Source organism: Schistocerca americana, chromosome 2, assembly GCF_021461395.2.
Source record: "Schistocerca americana isolate TAMUIC-IGC-003095 chromosome 2, iqSchAmer2.1, whole genome shotgun sequence".
Taxonomy (NCBI): Eukaryota; Metazoa; Arthropoda; class Insecta; order Orthoptera; family Acrididae; genus Schistocerca; species Schistocerca americana.
The window spans coordinates 73175047-73192882 of NC_060120.1; the positions used below are offsets into that span (position 1 = coordinate 73175047).

The 17836-nt window shown below is 43.4% G+C and overlaps 1 protein-coding gene across 1 annotated transcript in view; it reads left to right on the top strand.

The window, feature by feature from the left end:
- Positions 1-280: 280 nt before the first annotated feature.
- Positions 281-17836, top strand: part of LOC124593788 (ankyrin homolog) — a 42506-nt gene continuing 24950 nt past the window's right edge. The window contains exons 1-2 of the mRNA XM_047132137.1: positions 281-285; positions 8581-9294. Coding sequence (XP_046988093.1) covers positions 281-285; positions 8581-9294 — 719 coding nt within the window. The remainder of the gene's footprint in view (positions 286-8580; positions 9295-17836) is intronic.

A 17836-nucleotide genomic window follows, 5' to 3' on the forward strand; every position in this document is an offset into this window, starting at 1 on the left:
GTTGAGACATGATCCAGCAAAGCCTGGGTGTGAGGATGGTTGAGACATGGGCATGCGGATAATTGATATGAGGTCCAATGATATGTGGGCTCGAGGACGGCTGATACAAAGTCCAATGAGATGTTGGCTCAAGAGCAGTTGACGCAAAGTCTACTGAGGCCTAGCTGTAAGGACAGCTGAGATAATGTTCAGCAAGATGTAGGTTCAAGGATAGCTGAGACAATATCCAGTGAGGAGTCGGCTTCAGAAGTTTGGAGAAAAGGTCCCCTAAGGTCTGGGCATGAGGTTAGTTGAGACAAGGTCCAGTGAGCCCCGAACAGAAGAATGTTTGAGCCAGGGTCCAGTGAGGCTTGGGTGCAAGGACAGCTGAGACAGTCTGAAATTACCGTAATAAATGCGTGCTGTGTTTTACAGAATAATGTCCCACAAAGAGACAGCAATAGATTTGAAGATATATTGTAAGTCGCTACAGAATTGGAAATTCTTCAGATCCTATGAGCTGTCTAAATTCATCGTGAAATTTGTATCAGGGTGCAGGCAAGGCCTGGCAGCTTCGACAAGTGCACGGACTATAAAGGCAGCCACATCCATTCTCCACAAGACAGCCTGCTGACAATAGTCAGCGCGAAGCCACAAAATAACAGCTGCGCAGTGCGTGGGCTACAGCTCCTGACCGTATGTAAATTTTCTTCACAATCAATGCTAATTGTTTCGTCCTCTGCATGCCAATTGAAAGCCGAAATTCGTTGTACCAATGACAGGTCATCCTCTTGCGTTGTCTGAATTCCAGAAAAAATTTGCGATCCACAGTGACCAGATGTAGATCACAAACCCTAACAGCAACATCATCTAAGAACGCTTATAAACAAAATGCTTTTCATGTGAAATAGACAGTTGTCAACTAACAGGGTAACATTTTCCTGCACATCAAAAAGCAACGTCCTGCAATCGGAGCATGTGACACTTACGTCCCCAACAGTATCCACACTGATGTATACCAGCAGATTTCATGTAGTCTGCAACTACTGACTTAAACCAGTGGTACTGCCCTCCTCAGATTCGGTATGAACCTTTAACTCATACTGGAAGCAATGTTTTCGTTAATGAGTCAGCCCCAACACACTTCTCACTCCCATGGCCAAATACTCTCCTAAAACAACCAAAACACTAGTTACTGGAAAGATGAGTTGCTCACTACCAGGTGCAACTCCCACTCACCGAATAACCACTCTCTGTTACCACAGAAATGATTAAGGGTGCGGGGATCTGGAAGTGGTAAGTGAGTGAACTCGTGCTTAACAGAAAAAAATTCACAGCTTTATTTAACACAAACGATTTACATAAGCCACTTGCTGGTAAATTGAATATTTTTAATTATTTAGTTAAACAATTGTAAATAATTGATAAAATGTTTACAGCAGATCTCACACTATTAACATAAAAAGGTGCCATAAAAAGATCTGATAGTGTTACACTCAAATAAATATTTAAAAGCATCTTTAACTAAAGCATCCACCAACAATAAAATTTATTTAAAAGCCCAAGGATTTAAGCATACAATTTAACATCAAAATTATTTAAAATGGCACCAATAATACCATCAGAAGTCCCAGTACTTTACAGGCACCAATAAAAAGACCGTTCAGCATCAGAAAACCTTTAACAATAACAAAGACCAAATATTACAGATGGCAATAATTAGAAGCAAGTCTGTATCAGTGCACATTCCATGAATTTAAATTTCCAGCAGACATGCTTACAATGACACATGTAAAATTACAACCTACATTTTATGCAGATAAAGAATGTCAAGGCCTCGCCCTGGAAACTTTGTCTTGAACCTGGATTTACATTGGGCAATGACAGCAACAGGTGATCCCACTACTTTTACACAGGTAGAATAAAAGCTGTTAGGTTTTATAGCTCTAAAAAAGAAGAAAAACACTCGTAAAATAGAATCTTAAAAGAGTTACACATCATTTAAGAGAGGGAATAAGTGTTGAAATTTCTCACCTCTTTCGACATTAACGAATTTATCAAGTGAATAATCAGTTACTATTATTGGAAACATTGTTAGAGGAAATCAGCTATCACAATGGAACATTTGAAATTAATTATACAGCAGTGAAGATCCAATGATGTTTATTAAAAGGTGACCAGTTTCGATCATTACATAATAATCTTCAGACTTTCAGCTGTAACGTAATACAGGATATAAATTAGAGGGATACGTAAAATGAACTTAAAATTAGCTACAAAATACGAAATATAGATATATTCATATTGATGGACAATGGCTGTGCGTGGAGCACTAACCGCTGAATGACGACAGCCAACTGCTAGAGAGAGAAATACAGCTGTTTCTTAAATACTGGAAGCTCCTCCTACAGCTGGCAGAATGATGTCAGCGTTAACCAGTCAGGTAGAAATCGAGAGAATTATGCACAAAAGGATGCAGTTATTTGTAAACGGAAGGTCAAAATTTTATAATAAAAGAAGAAACAGCTATAGCCAAAACAATATTCTAAGAGCTTTAAAATCACACACATTAAAGACCAATCAGTTTATGACAATTCCTTCCAGTCAGAGTAACAGTTACAGACGGAATCAAATCACCCATAACACGTCAAAGTTATAACTGGCACAGCCACGGGAATTTTGAATAAAAGGAACACATAAATAGTGGGGCAGCCAAACTCCCGTGATTAGTATTTTCACTCACTCAGTTGTTTCACAACACAGCAGATGAGAGTTCGTTATTAACTTCCGGTATATGATAGTAACAAATGCAACACAGCTTAGTAGCAGGTACACGTTTATGTTTTGAGTCATCAGTCTTCTGACTAGTTTGATACAGCCAACCACAAATTCCACCTCAGATTAGAACTTGCAGCCTAGGTCATCAATTATTTGCTGGATGTATGCCATTCTCCGTCTTACTCCACAGTTTTTTCCCTTTACAGCTCCCTCTATTATCATGAAAGTTATTCGTTGATGTTTTAACAGATGTCCTGTCATCCTGTCGCTCCTTCCTGTTAGTGTTTCCCATACATTCCTTTCCTCACCAATTATGCGGAGAACCTCCTCAATCCTTACCTTATCAGTCCACCTAACTTTCAACATTCTTCTGCAGCATCACATATCTAATGCTTCTCTTCTCTTCTGTTCCTGTTTCCCATAGTCCATCTTTCACTACCGTACAATCTGTGCTCCAACGTACATTCTTAGAAATTTCTTCCTCAAATTAATACCTATTTTTGATACTAGCAGACTTCTCTTGGCCAGAAATGCCATTTTTGATAGTGTTAGTCTGCTTCTTATGTCTTCCTTACCCCGTCTGGCAAGGGCTGTTTTGCTGCCTAGATAGCAGAATTCCTTAACTTCATCTGCTTCATGATCACGAATTACAATGTTAAGTTTCTCGCTGTTCTCATTTCTGCTACTTCTGATTACTTTCGTCTCTCTTCGATTTACGCTCAATTCATATGCTGTACTCATCAGACTGTTTATTCTACTAACATCCTGTAATTCTCCTTTCAGTGAGAATAGCGGTGTTATCAATGAATCTTAACACTGATGTTCTTTCACCTTGAATTTTAATCGGATTCTTGAACCTTTCTTAGTGCATCTTCGCTGTATAGACTGAACAGCAAAGGGTGAAAGACTAAATCCCAGTTCTACACCCTATGTTCTTGGTCTTCCACTCTTATTGTACCATTTTGGTTCACCAACATATTGTATCACCCGTATTTTCCAATTACTTAACACTAATTTCCTCAGGATTTCGAACATCTTCTACCATTTTTGTTGTTGTCGAATGCTTTTTCCAGATTCTTCAATCTTTGTTCCATTATTCAGCCGTAACGTTAGAACTGCCTCTCTGTCTTCCCTAAAGACTAAATGATCTTCCTCTAACAGATTCTCAATTTTCTTTTCCATTCTCCTGTATATTATGCTTGTCAGCAACTTGGACACATGAGCTGTTAAGCTGACTGTCCGATAATTGTCGCACTTGTTGGCTCTTGCAATCTTGGGAATTTTGTGGATGATTTTTTTCCGAAAACCTCTTGGTATAACGCCAGTCTCAAGACCCACCAAGTAGCCAAGGAAGAAACCTGTATCCTCTCAGAACAACATTCTACACTGTCCTGGGCAACTTTCACATATTCCTGGCTGCTAGAAGACCGACTCTCCATATCCTGCTTATGCCCGTAATCACTCGTATCTGGCTTGGCATCGTTTTCAAAGGTGTGTCAAGGAAAGAAATGCGTTCTAAATTAACAATGAGTAGTGACATATAATTAATTACACTACTGGCCATTAAAAGTTCTACACCAAGAAGAAATGCACATGATAAATGGGGGTATTCATTGGACAAGTATATTATACTACAACTGACATGTGATTACATTTTCACACAATTTGGGTGCATAGATCCTGAGAAATCAGTACCCGAAACAACTACCTCTGGCCGTAATAACGGCCTTGATAAGCCTGGGCATTGAGTCAAACAGAGCTTGGATGGCGAGTACGGGTACAGCTGCCCATGCAGCTTCAACACGATACCACAGTTCATCTAGAGTAGTGACTGGCGTATTGTGACGAGCCAGTTGCTTGGCCACCATTGACCAGATGTTTTCAATTGGTGAGAGATCTGGAGAATGTGCTGGCCAGGGCAGCAGTCGAATATTTTCTGAATCCAGAAAGGCCCGTACAGGACTTGCAAAATGCGGTTGTGCATTATCCTGCTAAATTGTAGGGTTTCGCAGGGATCGAATGAAGGGTAGAGCCACGGCTCGTAACACATCTGAAATGTAACGTTCACTGTTCAAAGTGCTGTCAATGCGAACAAGACGTGACCGAGACGTGTAACCAATGGCACCCCATACCATCACGCCGGGTGATATGCCAGTATGACGATGACGAATGCGCGCTTCCAATGTGCGTTCACCACGATGTTGACAAACACGGATGCGACCATCATGATGCTGTAAGCAGAACCTGGAATTCATCCGTTGACTCAGGTATCCAGACGTGGCTGCACGATCCGTTACATCCATGGGGATAAGATGCCTGTCATCTCGACTGCTAGTGATACGAGGCCGTTGGGATCCAGCACGGCGTTCTGTATTACACTCTGAACTCACCGATTCCATATTCTGCTAACAGTCATTGGATGTCGACCAACGCAAGCAGCAATGTCACGATACGATAAACTGCAATCGCGATAGGCTACAATCCTACCTTTATCAAAGTCGGAAACTTGATGGTACGCATTTTTCCTCATTATGCGAGGCATCACAACAACGTTTCACCAGGCGACGCCGGTCAACTGCTGTTTGTGTATGAGAAATCGGTTGGAAACTTTCCTAATGTCAGCACGTTGTATGTATCTCCACCAGCGCCAATCTTGTGTGAATGCTCTGAAAGGCTAATCATTTGCATATCACAGCATATTGTTCCTGTCAGTTAAATTTCGTGTCTGTAGCACGTCATCTTCGTGGTGTAACAATTTTAATGGCCAGTAGTGTAATATTGGGTTGTTGCATAAGTTCGCACGGTTTTGCAAGTTGGTACTCTGGTTGCTGTGGGTTTATTGATAGATTGTAACTTTTTATTTTTAGTTCATTGTTGCCATTTAAGTTTACATACTTGTCATTTTGTCTTTTAGAGATAGTCAGTGGAGCTGAGGATGCTAGAAAATTTAGTGCCAAGTGGAGAAGTCGGACATTTCCGACATATTCTTGTGTTTGAGTTCAGTAGAAAGCTGACAACTTCAGACACAGCCAGAAACATTTGCGCCTTGTATGTAGTCAGTGTCATTGGACGGAGCACTGAAAGAAAATGGTTTTCTCGTTTTAAGGAGGATCGTTTTGACTTCAGTGACTCTGTTCAGGAAGTCCTTCAGCGTTTGATGAAGATCGTTTACATGTCTCAGTTCACAATGATCCATGTCAGTGCACTCGAGAACTGGGAAATGTGATGAACTGTGATCATCCCACCATTGTGCAACATTTTCATGCGATGGTAAAGATGCGTGTATGGATACCACGTGTTCTAAGCCAAAATCACTAAACAAGCATCCCTGCTTGCTCGTCATCTATTGGCTCGTAGACAACGGTGATCATTCCCTATGCTGTATCGTTGCTGGTGACGAGAAATGTAGGTTTTTACTGACACAAGGGAATGGGTGAACCCATATGAAACAGCAACTCCACGTACAAAGATAATGTTATGCGTCCGATGGAACAGCGACTGTGTGGTATACTATGAACTGTTTCCCCGAGGTGTAACCATCACTGCTGACAATTCTTGTCAAAAATTGAGACGTCTTGCAGACGCAGTCTAAGAACAACAATTAGCAAGACTGCGCAAAACGATGCTACTCCACAATAATACACTCTTGGATTCTGCTAGACTGACATAAAACACTATTCAGGGTGGTCCATTGATAGTGACCAGACCAAATATCTCACTAATAATCATCAAACAAAAAAAACTACAAAGAATGAAACTCGTATAGCTTGAAGGGGAAAACCAGATGGCGCTAAGGATGGTTCGCTAGATGGCGCTGCCATAGCTCAAACGGATATCAACTACGATTTTTTAAATAGGAACGCCCATTTCTTATTACATATTCGTGTAGTACATAAAGAAATATGAATCTTTTAGTTGGACCACTTTTTTTCGCTTTGTGATGGATGGCGCTGTCATAGTCACAAACGTATAAGTATGTGGTATCACCTAACATTCAGCCAGTGTGGACGGTATTTGCTTTGTGATACATTACCCATGTTAAAATGGACCGTTTACCAATTGCGGAAAAGGTCGATATCGTGCATGCTGCTCGGTATCCTGGACGACATCATCCAAGTGTCCGGATCATTCGCCAGATAGTTACATTACTTAAGGAAACAGGAAGTGTTCAGCCTCATGTGAAACGTCAACTACGGCCTGCAACAAAAGATGATGCCCAAGTTGGTGTTTTAGCTGCTGTCGCGGATAATCCGCACATCAGTAGCAGACAAATTGCGCGATAATCGGGAATCTCAAAAACGTCGGTGTTGAGAAAGCTACATCAAAATCGACTGCACCTGTACCATATTTCTATGCACCAGGAATTGCATGGGGACGACAGGACGTCATTGTACAGTTCTGGGCGCAAGAGAAATTAAGGGACGATGACAGATTTTTTGCACATGTTCTAATTAGGGACTAAGCGTCATTCAACAACAGCGGTAACGTAAACCGGTACAATATGCACTATTGGGCAACGGAAAATCCACGATGATTGCGACAAGTGGAACATCAGCGACCTTGGCGTGTTAATGTATGGTGCGGCATTATGGGAGGAAGAATAATTGGCACCAATTTTATCGATGGCAATCTAAATGGTGCAATGTATGCTGATTTTCTACGTAAGTTCTACCAATGTTACTACAAGATGTTTCACTGCATGACAGAATGGCGATGTACTTCCAATATGATGGATGTCTGGCACATAGCTCGTGTGTAGTTGAAGCGGTATTGAATAGCATATTTCATGACAGGTGGATTGGTCATCGAAGCACCATACCATGGCCCGCACGTTCACCGGATCTGACGTCCCTGGATTTCTTTCTGTGGGGAAAGTTGAAAGATATTTGCCTGATAACATGCGTCAGCGCATTGTTAATGCATGTACGAACATTACGGAAGGCGAATTACTTGCTGTTGAGAGGAATGTCGTTACACGTATTGCCAAATGCATTGAGGTTGACCGACATCATTTTGAGTATTTATTGCATTAATGTGGTATTTACAGGTAATCACGCTGTAACAGCATGCGTTCTCAGAAATGATAAGTTCACAAAGGAACATGTATCACATTTGAACAACCAAAATGAAATGTTCAAATGTACCTACATTCTGTATTTTAATTTAAAAAACCTACCTATTCCCAACTGTTCGTCTAAAATTGTGAGCCATATGTTTGTGACTATTACAGTGCTATCTACCACAAAGCGAAAAAAGTGGTGCAACTAAAACATTCATATTTCTTTACGTACCAAACGAATATGTAATAAACAATGGGGGTTCCTATTTGAAAAAACGCAGTTGACATCCGTTTGACCTATGGCAGCGCCATCTAGTGGGCCAACCATAGCACCATCTGGTTTCCCCCTTCAAGCTGGACAAGTTTCGTCCTTTGTAGTTTTTTCGTTTTCGCTTATTTCGTGAGATATTTGGCCCAGTCACGATCAATGGACCACCCTGTATAGTAGTTAGGTTGTGAACTGATTCCACACCCACCTTATTCGACTCATCTTGTGGCCACAGATTTTCACCTTTTCCTCTCTCTATTGAACAACCTTGAAGGAACTTCATTTCTGGATGAAAATGCACTCCGTTGATGGCTGTATGAGTTTTCCGACTCAAAAGCACATGGTTTCTACAGTCGTGGAATCGAAAAGTTACCCTAGCGCTGGCAGAATAGTGATGAAGAATACATTATTAACGCCTACAGTCTCTGTATCTGTTGTGTTTAGTAAACTTACGAAAAATCGCTACGAACTTAGGCTGAAACCTTATACATTTCAGAAATGCCGGCGTGCTGGAAGTGCTGGAGAAGCAGCTGTCGACCAAAGAGATACTGAAGTGGAGTCCATTGCGCTTCGCCGAAGAAACTCATGCTTGGGGATGGGTGGAAATTCTGCTGCAAGGAGGCTTACCTCGGAAACACCTGGAAGTTACGAGAGCCAAGTTGAGTGACCCCGAGCACGCCGCCGGCATCATGGAGCAGCTGTGCGAGTGCGGACACCTGCAGCTGCTGCAGTTCGCCCTCTCCGTGGACCCGGCCCTGGCGAACGTCACGCTGCAGGGGGGCGGCCGCAGCCCGCTGCAGGTGGCGGCGGCGCGCCGGCGCGACGCGGCGGTGCGGCTGCTGGTGGAGGCGGGGGCCGACGTGGGCGCCAGGGACGGCCGCGGCCGCACCGCGCTGCACGCCGCCGTGGCGCACGGCGCCGTCGACGCCACGCGCATCCTGCTGCACGCCGGCGCCGACGCCTGGGCGCGCGACGCCGACGGCAGGACGGCGCGCGAGCTGGCGCGCAGGAACGAGCAGGTGGCGACGGTGCAGGTGCTCGAGGAGCTGGCCGGCGACGTGCACTGGCCGCTGCGGCGCCTCATCCTGGCGGCCGAGGCCTCCAACGTGGCCGCGGTGCGCCAGCTGCTGGCCGCCAGGCGCGGGCCTCCGAAGGGCAGGTGGACGCACCTGCACTGGGCGTCGCTCAAGGGTAGCGCCACGGTTGTCAGGTAGAGGCGGCAAACTTGGCTGTAGCATTTTTGCAATACGCGAGGGGCATTCAATAAGTAATTCAACACCTTTTCCTCTGAAATCCGGTTGATTTCATTCAGCATTCCAATACACCATATCATTCCGCACCCTTTCGGTTGTTGTTGTTGTTGTTGTTGTTGTTGTTGTGGTCTTCAGTGCTGAGACTGGTTTGATGAAGCTCTCCATGCTCCTCTATCCTGTAGAAGCGTCTTCATCTCCCAGTACCTACTGCAACCTACATCCTTCTGAATCTGCTTAGTGTATTCATCTCTTGGTCTCCCTCTACGATTTTTACCCTCCACACTGCCCTCCAATGATAAATTTGTGATCCCTTGTTGCCTCAGAACATGTCCTACCAACTGGTCCCTTCTTACTGTCAATTTGTGCCACAAATTTCTCTTCTCCCCAATTCTATTCAATACCTGCTCATTACTTATGGATCTACCCATCTAATCTTCAGCATTCTTCTGTAGCACCACATTTCGAAAGCTTTATTCTCTTCTTGTCTAAGATATTTATCGTCCAGGTTTCACTTCCATACATGGCTACACTCCATACAAATACTTTCAGAAACGACTTCCTGACACTTAAATCTATCCTCAATGTTAACAAATTTCTCATCTTCAGAAACGCTTTCCTTGCCATTGCCAGTCTACATTTTATATCCTCCCTACTTCGACCATCATCAGTTATTTTGCTCCCCAAATAGCAAAACTCCTTTACTACTTTAAGTGTCTCATTTCCTAATTAATTCCCTCAGCATCACCCGAGTTAACTCGACTACATTCCATTATTCTCGTTTTGCTTTTGTTGATGTACATCTCATATCCTCCTGTCAAGACACTGTCCATTCCGTTCAACAGCTCTTCCAAGTCCTTTGCTGTCTCTGACAGAATTTCAATGTCATCGGCGAACCTCAAAGTTTTTATTTCTTATGCATGGATTTTAATACCTACTCCGAATTTTTCTTTTGTTTCCTTCACTGCTTGCTCAATATACGGATTCAATAACGTTGGGGGGGGGGGGGGGGGGCTACAACCCTGTCTCACTCCCTTTCCAACTACTGCTTCCCTTTCATGTCCCTTGACTCTTATAACTGCCATCTGGTTTCTGTACAAATTGTGAATAGCCTTTCGCTCCCTGTATATTACCCCTGCCATCTTTAGAATTTGAAAGAGAGTATTTCAGTCAACATTGTCAAAAGCTTTCTCTAACTCTACAAATGCTAGAAATGTAGGCTTGCCTTTCCTTAATCTATTTTCTAAGATGAATCATAGGGTCAGTATTGCCTCACGTGTTCCAACATTTCTACGGAATCCAAACTGATTTTTCGTGATAACGACGTCCTCTTGAGTAGTCCCCACCCAGAGATCAGATTGGGGGACTATTTCACCTGTGGAATATTTTACCCAAGAGGACGCCATCGTCGTTTAACCATAGAGTAAAGCTGCATGCCCTCGGGAAAAATTACAGCTGTAGCTTCCCCTTGCTTTCAGACATTCGCAGTACCTGCACAGCAAGTCCGTTTTGGCTAGTGTTACAAGGCCAGATCAGTCAATCATCCAGACTGTTGCCCCTGCAACTACTGAAAAGGCTGCTACCCCTCTTCGGGAACCACACATTTGTCTGGCCTCTCAACACATACCCCTCTATTGTGGTTGCACCTACGGTACAGCCAACTGTATCGCTGAGGTATGCAAGCCTCCCCACCTACGGCAAGGTCCATGGTTCATGGAGGGGGTGGGTCTTTTGGTTACAAAACCCCATTTTTCAGCAAAGTCTCCGTTCAGTGCGACGACCTTATGCCGCCTTATAGGCAGACTCTGTATGCTTGTGTGGTAACACTACTGGTCGACATCGGAGGCAACATCTTGCTGCACCAATGACCTCCCCATCACCCACATGCTGCTTCCCCCGGCTGTAGGGCGGTAGGGCGCATGAGGAAGAACTGTCTAATGAAGGTCTGTGATCTCTTCTCGAGTGCACGAGGCCTTGTGTTGTTACAGAGAAGGAGACGTTCGTTGGCATTTTGGTGACGACGAACTCATTAAAACCATTTCTTCAGTTTCGCGAGGGTAGCACAGTACACCTCACAGTTTACCGCTGCACCTTGAGGGAGGACATCAAACAGAGTAACCCCTCAGAGTCTCAAAGACCGTCGCCATGACTTTGCTGGCTGAGGTTGCGACTTCGAGCTTTTACTTCGGAGGTGAGTTGGTGTGGAGCCACTCCATGGATTACCATTTTGTTTATGGTGCAAAGTGATGAACCCTTGTTTCATCGCCTGTGAAGATTTTCGACAAAATATTGACACAATCAGCTGCGTTACGCGGAAGCAATTCCACACAGGTGGTCCTTCCTTGCCCTTCAACGGTCTTCTGTTAGGCGGCGAGAAACCCGGCAGGTACCCAAATTCGTGGATGAGTGTCTCAGTACTATCAGTAGAGATGTCCAGTTGAGCAGCAAGGTGCCTGATTGTGACCCGTCAATCACCTCGATTAAGTGGTGTCTACAGCTACACACACACTCCGCAAGCCACTGTATGGTGCGTGGCGGAGGATACCCTGTTCCACTACTGGTTGTTTCCCTCCCTCTTCCACTGTAGACAGAGCAAGGGAAAAACGGCTGCCTGTATCCCTCCGTATTAATGCTAATTTCTCGTATCTTATCATCATGGTCTTTAAGCGAAATTTATAATGGTGGCAGTAGGATCGTTTGCGACGTAACGCACTTTTTTTCACGTCGACGGCGGTTCTGCAACACAAATTGTCCACCTACCTCGATGCTGCTGCAGATCTGCACACGTAACTCCTGACTGCAGCTACTTAACAGATCTCAGAGAAGCAGTGTTGAAGAAACTGAGATTTCATAACTGCACGTCGGAGGCCGCTATAAGTACAAAAAGTTGAAAATAGTCTTGTGAACTCTAAAGAATAAATCGGAAATGGGTTGCTGTTCAAATTTCTAAGTTCAAAGGTCGTTTTAAACTTGCATTAGGATTTTTGTGTTGCTATTAAGCAAGATCATAAGCCCACGTGTTCAAATCATTAAAGTTCCTGTTCACAGTCCTCGTCACACTCAAACAGCCAGAACCTTTCCTATCCAATTCCGAAATCATTTACGAGAGTAACACAGTCAATAAACCACTATTTACTTTTGCACTCGGCATTCAGTGGTTGTCTTTAAATAAAGTTTTTGCTCGCCATAAATATTCAGTAAAAAAATGTACTTAGTACTGCCACGCTTTTAGTTCAAAGTTTACACACGCGATTTTCTCCAGAACAAAATATCTCTCGACTCTTAAAATTTCACAAATAGTTAATGGTAAACACCATCTACCTTTATCACTGTACCGAAATGCGGAAGCCACAATATCACTTAATTTTACACATAATGCATTCGGACACTTTCAGCATGACCGGCTCCTTCGAAAGCTAGTGCACCACTCCCTTCTTCTCTCTGCCACTGCAAGCCCCTCTATCTCAAGCGTTCGGTGGTAAACCGTCTCACTTCTTACTGGCTGTACAGAATTACGGCCAATCAGAACTGACTTTCAGGGCGCAGCTCGCGCCAGAATCTAGCATAAACCAACCACTGCTCTCAGCTCATTGACGTCATTAAAATAAGCAACTCATAACAGCCTTGTCAAACAAATAAAATTAAATAAGCTTTAAGCTGTACTTTACGTCTGGAATTTAACTATATAGTCACGAATGTTCTGGCTGTCTCTTACATATTCAAACATGCTTGGACATCTGTCATCCACTAGTAGGGGAACCACTGGTGGATTCGTTCCCGCCATGATACAAAGCTGGAACACTTGCAAGTTCATATGGAGAATTACAAACTGAAAATTTAATATTGGTGAATGTCCCACATACACTTACACAAGTACTCTCTTTCATACTCACCCTAACACAAAACAAATAGCTACTTGAAATTCTTAAAGTTATTACTACAGCAAAATTACAAAAGTTTTTCTAAAATGAGAACTTTCCACATGTGAATATAAACACTGAAGGTGTTACCATATCTTTACAAATAGTCACAGTTGGTGAATTATTAACATATATATATATATATATATATATATATATAGTTTTTTAAGTGTCAGGTAATTACTTTTTTACTGATTTTTCTTTTTTCTGTAACTTCCAAATCATGACAGTTATTGAATTCAGATTTTGACAGATTGTTCCTTTACACAACAGAAGGTTATGTACCGAATATGAAGTTTCTCAGGCTTTTTCTAGATCAGTTATTAATTTTTATAGTTCCTGAGAACGTAACTACTCTGTAAGCGCCTCTACACTACTTTCACATGCTGCAGTCACGCCATATGGTAATGACGCACGTCTGCAGGATACAGCTCGCCCGTTGTAGATCGTATAAGATTCTGACTGCTTACACTGGAGCCCACATACATTCATACAAAAGAGCTTTAACAGACAAATTGGCAATCGCACCCTGGCTGCGATGCCTCACATAATGCATTCAACTTCAAATGAGGTTTCTCTAAATTTTCGCAGTACTGTTCCTCAAAAAAGAACGTTGCCTTCTCTACAAGGATTCCCATTTGAGTTCCCAAAGCATCTCTGTAGCACTTGGGTGTTGTTCGCACCTACCGGTAACACATGTGGCAGACTCCTTTAATCAGACCTAGTGTGGATACCAAACACCCAGCACTACTCAAGAACAGGGGCACTAAAGTCCTATATATGGTCATCTTTACAGATAACCATATTTTCCTAAAATTCTCCCCGTAAACCGATGTCGACAATTCACCTTCCCTACCTCTATCCTTATACTCTCGTTCCATCTGAATCACAGGTGTGTTCAATGGGCCCGCATGTGGGACACCAGACAGGATTTCGCAAATGTGTCGTGATGAAAACAGACGCCTTGCCCAACGACTCATCGTCCACTGCCAGGTCTCTGTAGACATTCTGTAAGCGCTTATGAGTATCTGCGATGCTCTGGTTTTCTGAAAAAAGAAACTCAATGACCGCTCTCTGTTTTGGAACGCATCTTCATTACAGACGCCATTTTGAAGGTTACGTATGGCGCCGCCACCTATCGGAAGTTCATGAAATTATAATGGCTGAAGCCAGAATGTCCCACAATGTCCCACACCAAATTCTGCATTTTTTAACTGGAATTTCCCGAACAAAAAAAAGTGTTGCGTTACTTATTGAGCGCTCCTAGTACATACAGAGAGCTCATAATTAAACTTCAAAGGCTGTAGTAAGAGAACCAGTGCTCAGAATGACGTCAGATTTGAACTGCCTACTATTTAGGACTCATCCCCTCGGGAAAACGTGGCCCTACGATAAACGATGCCGTCATCCCGCACCACACCTTTACAGTATGAAGTGGTATGGTTGATGTGCGTGCGGTTTTCCTTTGGTCATGTCCTCCGACGTGGAAATGTGCTCCGTCTGTCCACAGAATCTCCTATGGTCATTCATTGTCCACTTCCATGCGAGCAAGAAATTCAAAGTGAACGTTTGTCTTGCTGGTAGGTCGGCAGGAAACAACTCCTGAAGACGGTTCGTCTTATGTGGGCAGCAATGCATGATGTTTCGTAGGATTTTCTGCAACGTACCGTTAGGCATATCCTACTTTTCAACAAGCCCCCCATGCACTACATGTGCAGCACATGTTCCATTGCAATGCTGTGGCCACGTCTTCGACATCCGTCGGATTAACTGCTTTCTGTCCATTGCAACATACCACTTAAAAAGAACCTCTCTTTCCGAATTTTATAATCATTTCCTCCAGAATCTTAGTACAAATCGTATCAATGCTTTCTTTTCATACTCTTGACTGTCTGGAATTTCTGCAGGGCTAGTGGCACAGTCACGGTCCTTGTAAAAGAGTTTTACCAGCAACTCGCGATTCTTTAGTGAATCAGTCATTCTGGGCGTCTCGGACGCATATTGATGAAAAGCCGAATGCCGCGCGTCCGTTGATGTGCACATTCTTATGCTTACGACTTTGTGATAAATCATTATGCATGTCCTATGGAAAAACCTGTGTGGTTTTGGGATTGAGAAAATAAAAGCCGCAGCTGATCCCAATTGTCCCAGCCAAGAAACTGAACTGGTACTCCACATTACCTACAATCACAATTGAAACGCAAACAAAAGAGAGACTTACTGTTTCTTCCATGGGTACGAACGAGTTTAGCCATGAGAAATTCCATCTAAAGCATGTTACTTGCAATACCATCATAAAGGCCGTCTTGCCTACCTGATCAGCATATACTGGACGTCGTCTAAACGATGAAGCTTATAACTTAACCATAACTGCTCACTAAAACAGTGTTTTCCCTGCACCTAGAAACAGAGACTAGTTAAGCCACTACCTAAAATGGACGTTGCCATAGCATCTTCTGATGACCCCCCTATTCGCATTCTTCCTGCGATGTCCGAGGTTTTAGAACATATACTGATTCACCAGCTTACAAATTACCTAACTACAAGCTGAAACAACCCACTAGATGAGTACCAATCACCTTTCCCTTAATATCACAGCACAACATTTTCCTCAATAAAGGTAAGAGACGACCTGAAGTTTTCAATGGATGCACAAGAGGTGAATACTATGTGCTTCTTAGATGTGTGTCGACTTTTACACTCGTCTTGCCAAACTTAACAGCCTAAATTTCTCGCAAAGTGCACTGCAGTGGTTTCGCTCGTACCTAACATCTCACCAGCAATGTGTCATGTCTGGCACCACAAAGTCACAACAGAGGCAGGCAGTACCAGGCGTTCCACAGCGTCCAGTACTATGTCTTATGCTGGTATCATTGTATCTCACCGAGCGAGGTGGCGCAGTGGTTAGCACATTGGACTTGTATTCGGGAGGACGACGGTTCAAACCCGCGTCCGGTCATCATGATTCCCCTGAGCCACTGTAGGCAAATGCCAGGTGGCTCCTTTCCTTCGCCATCCTTTCCTAATCCGATGAGACCGATGACTTAGCTGTTTGGTCCCCTCCCCCAGAATCAACGTACCAACCATTGTACGTAATGATGTGCACCACTTTTGTCCTATTTCAAGTACCACAGGTACGCTGATGACTTACAGTTGTATCTAAGTGCAAGACCAATAAACCTGAAGACAACTATCGCGAATCTCAGTACCGAAATGTGCGCACTATCAAAATGGGCACATGATATAAGGTTAAAGCTCAAACCACCCAAATCCAAACCGGTCGTTTTAGACTCACTAGCCCGAAACATTGGGACTCACTACTATCTTTGATCCTAAATGGGACAAACATCAACTTCTCACCCTCAGCAAAGAGTTTAGGAATAATAATAGGTGAAAATCTAGCTTGTACTGAGTATGTACTTGCAAAGTGTATTACCAATGCTCTTTATGCACTCGTTACACCTGTACACCCTTTCCCCAGTCTCGAAACTGTGTCGTCAATTGGCAAAGTAATAATGCCTTGTGTGAAACAGCAAGCATGACACTGCCGAAAATAATGCGTCAGTCCTCACTGCTCTCTAATTGATTGCTACCTATGATGCTCATAGATTATCCCTTACTCATTTCTCTCACTGCTGCCCCCACTTGACATTTTTGTTCATTTCCTACCACTCTGTCCTTCATGGTGCTGGATTCCCCATCGTATTCTCTTTGTCAATGTGCAAGCTCACACTATGAATGATCAACATTGCGAAACCACACTTACTAATCTTCGCGCAGGCTTCTTAAATTACCGACCCTGCGACGGCTCTCGTAACCTGGGAACCCCCACGCCGCTCTCACTCTATGCGACTTTCTACCGTTAGTGCATGCTCCCTAGTTCCCCCACATGCCGATTTTTTCTTGCGAATACCGCTAAGAATTCGTCCGGGTGTTTCCCTGAATTCCCGAGTCGTCATCAAGGCTGCAGTCGGTCAACAAGCCTGTTTGTTTGTAACGGGACTGCTGGTAAGCCAGAACTGGAAACTGTGTGCCAAACACCACCCCTGCAGGATATACGGGTCACACGTAGGGTGGGCCGGACCAAGGTCTGCCTCGGCTTTGCTCGGTCCTATTCCGAAGGCAGTTTACCTTCGATATTTGTTCTTGGTATAAGGGATGTGGAAGGGGCCTGGAGACAATGAAAGGTTTCAGATAGATTATATAATGGTAAGACAGATATTTAGGAACCAGATTTTAAACTGTAAGACATTTCCAGGGGCAGATGTGGACTCTCTGACCACAATCTGTTGGTTATGAACTGTAGATTATAACTGAGGAAACGGCAAAAAGTTGGGAATTTAAGGAGATGGGACAAGAACAGGGGAAAGAAATACGGTAGAAGAAGAATGGGTAGCTTTTGAGATATGAAATAGTGAAGGCACAGAGGAACAAGTAGGTAAAAAGACGAAGGTTAGTAGAAATCCTTGGGTAACATAAGAGATACTGAATTCAATTGACGAAAGCAGAAAATATAAAAATGCAGTAGATGAAGCAGGCAAAAAGGAATACAAACGTCTCCAAAATTAGACAGACAGGAAGT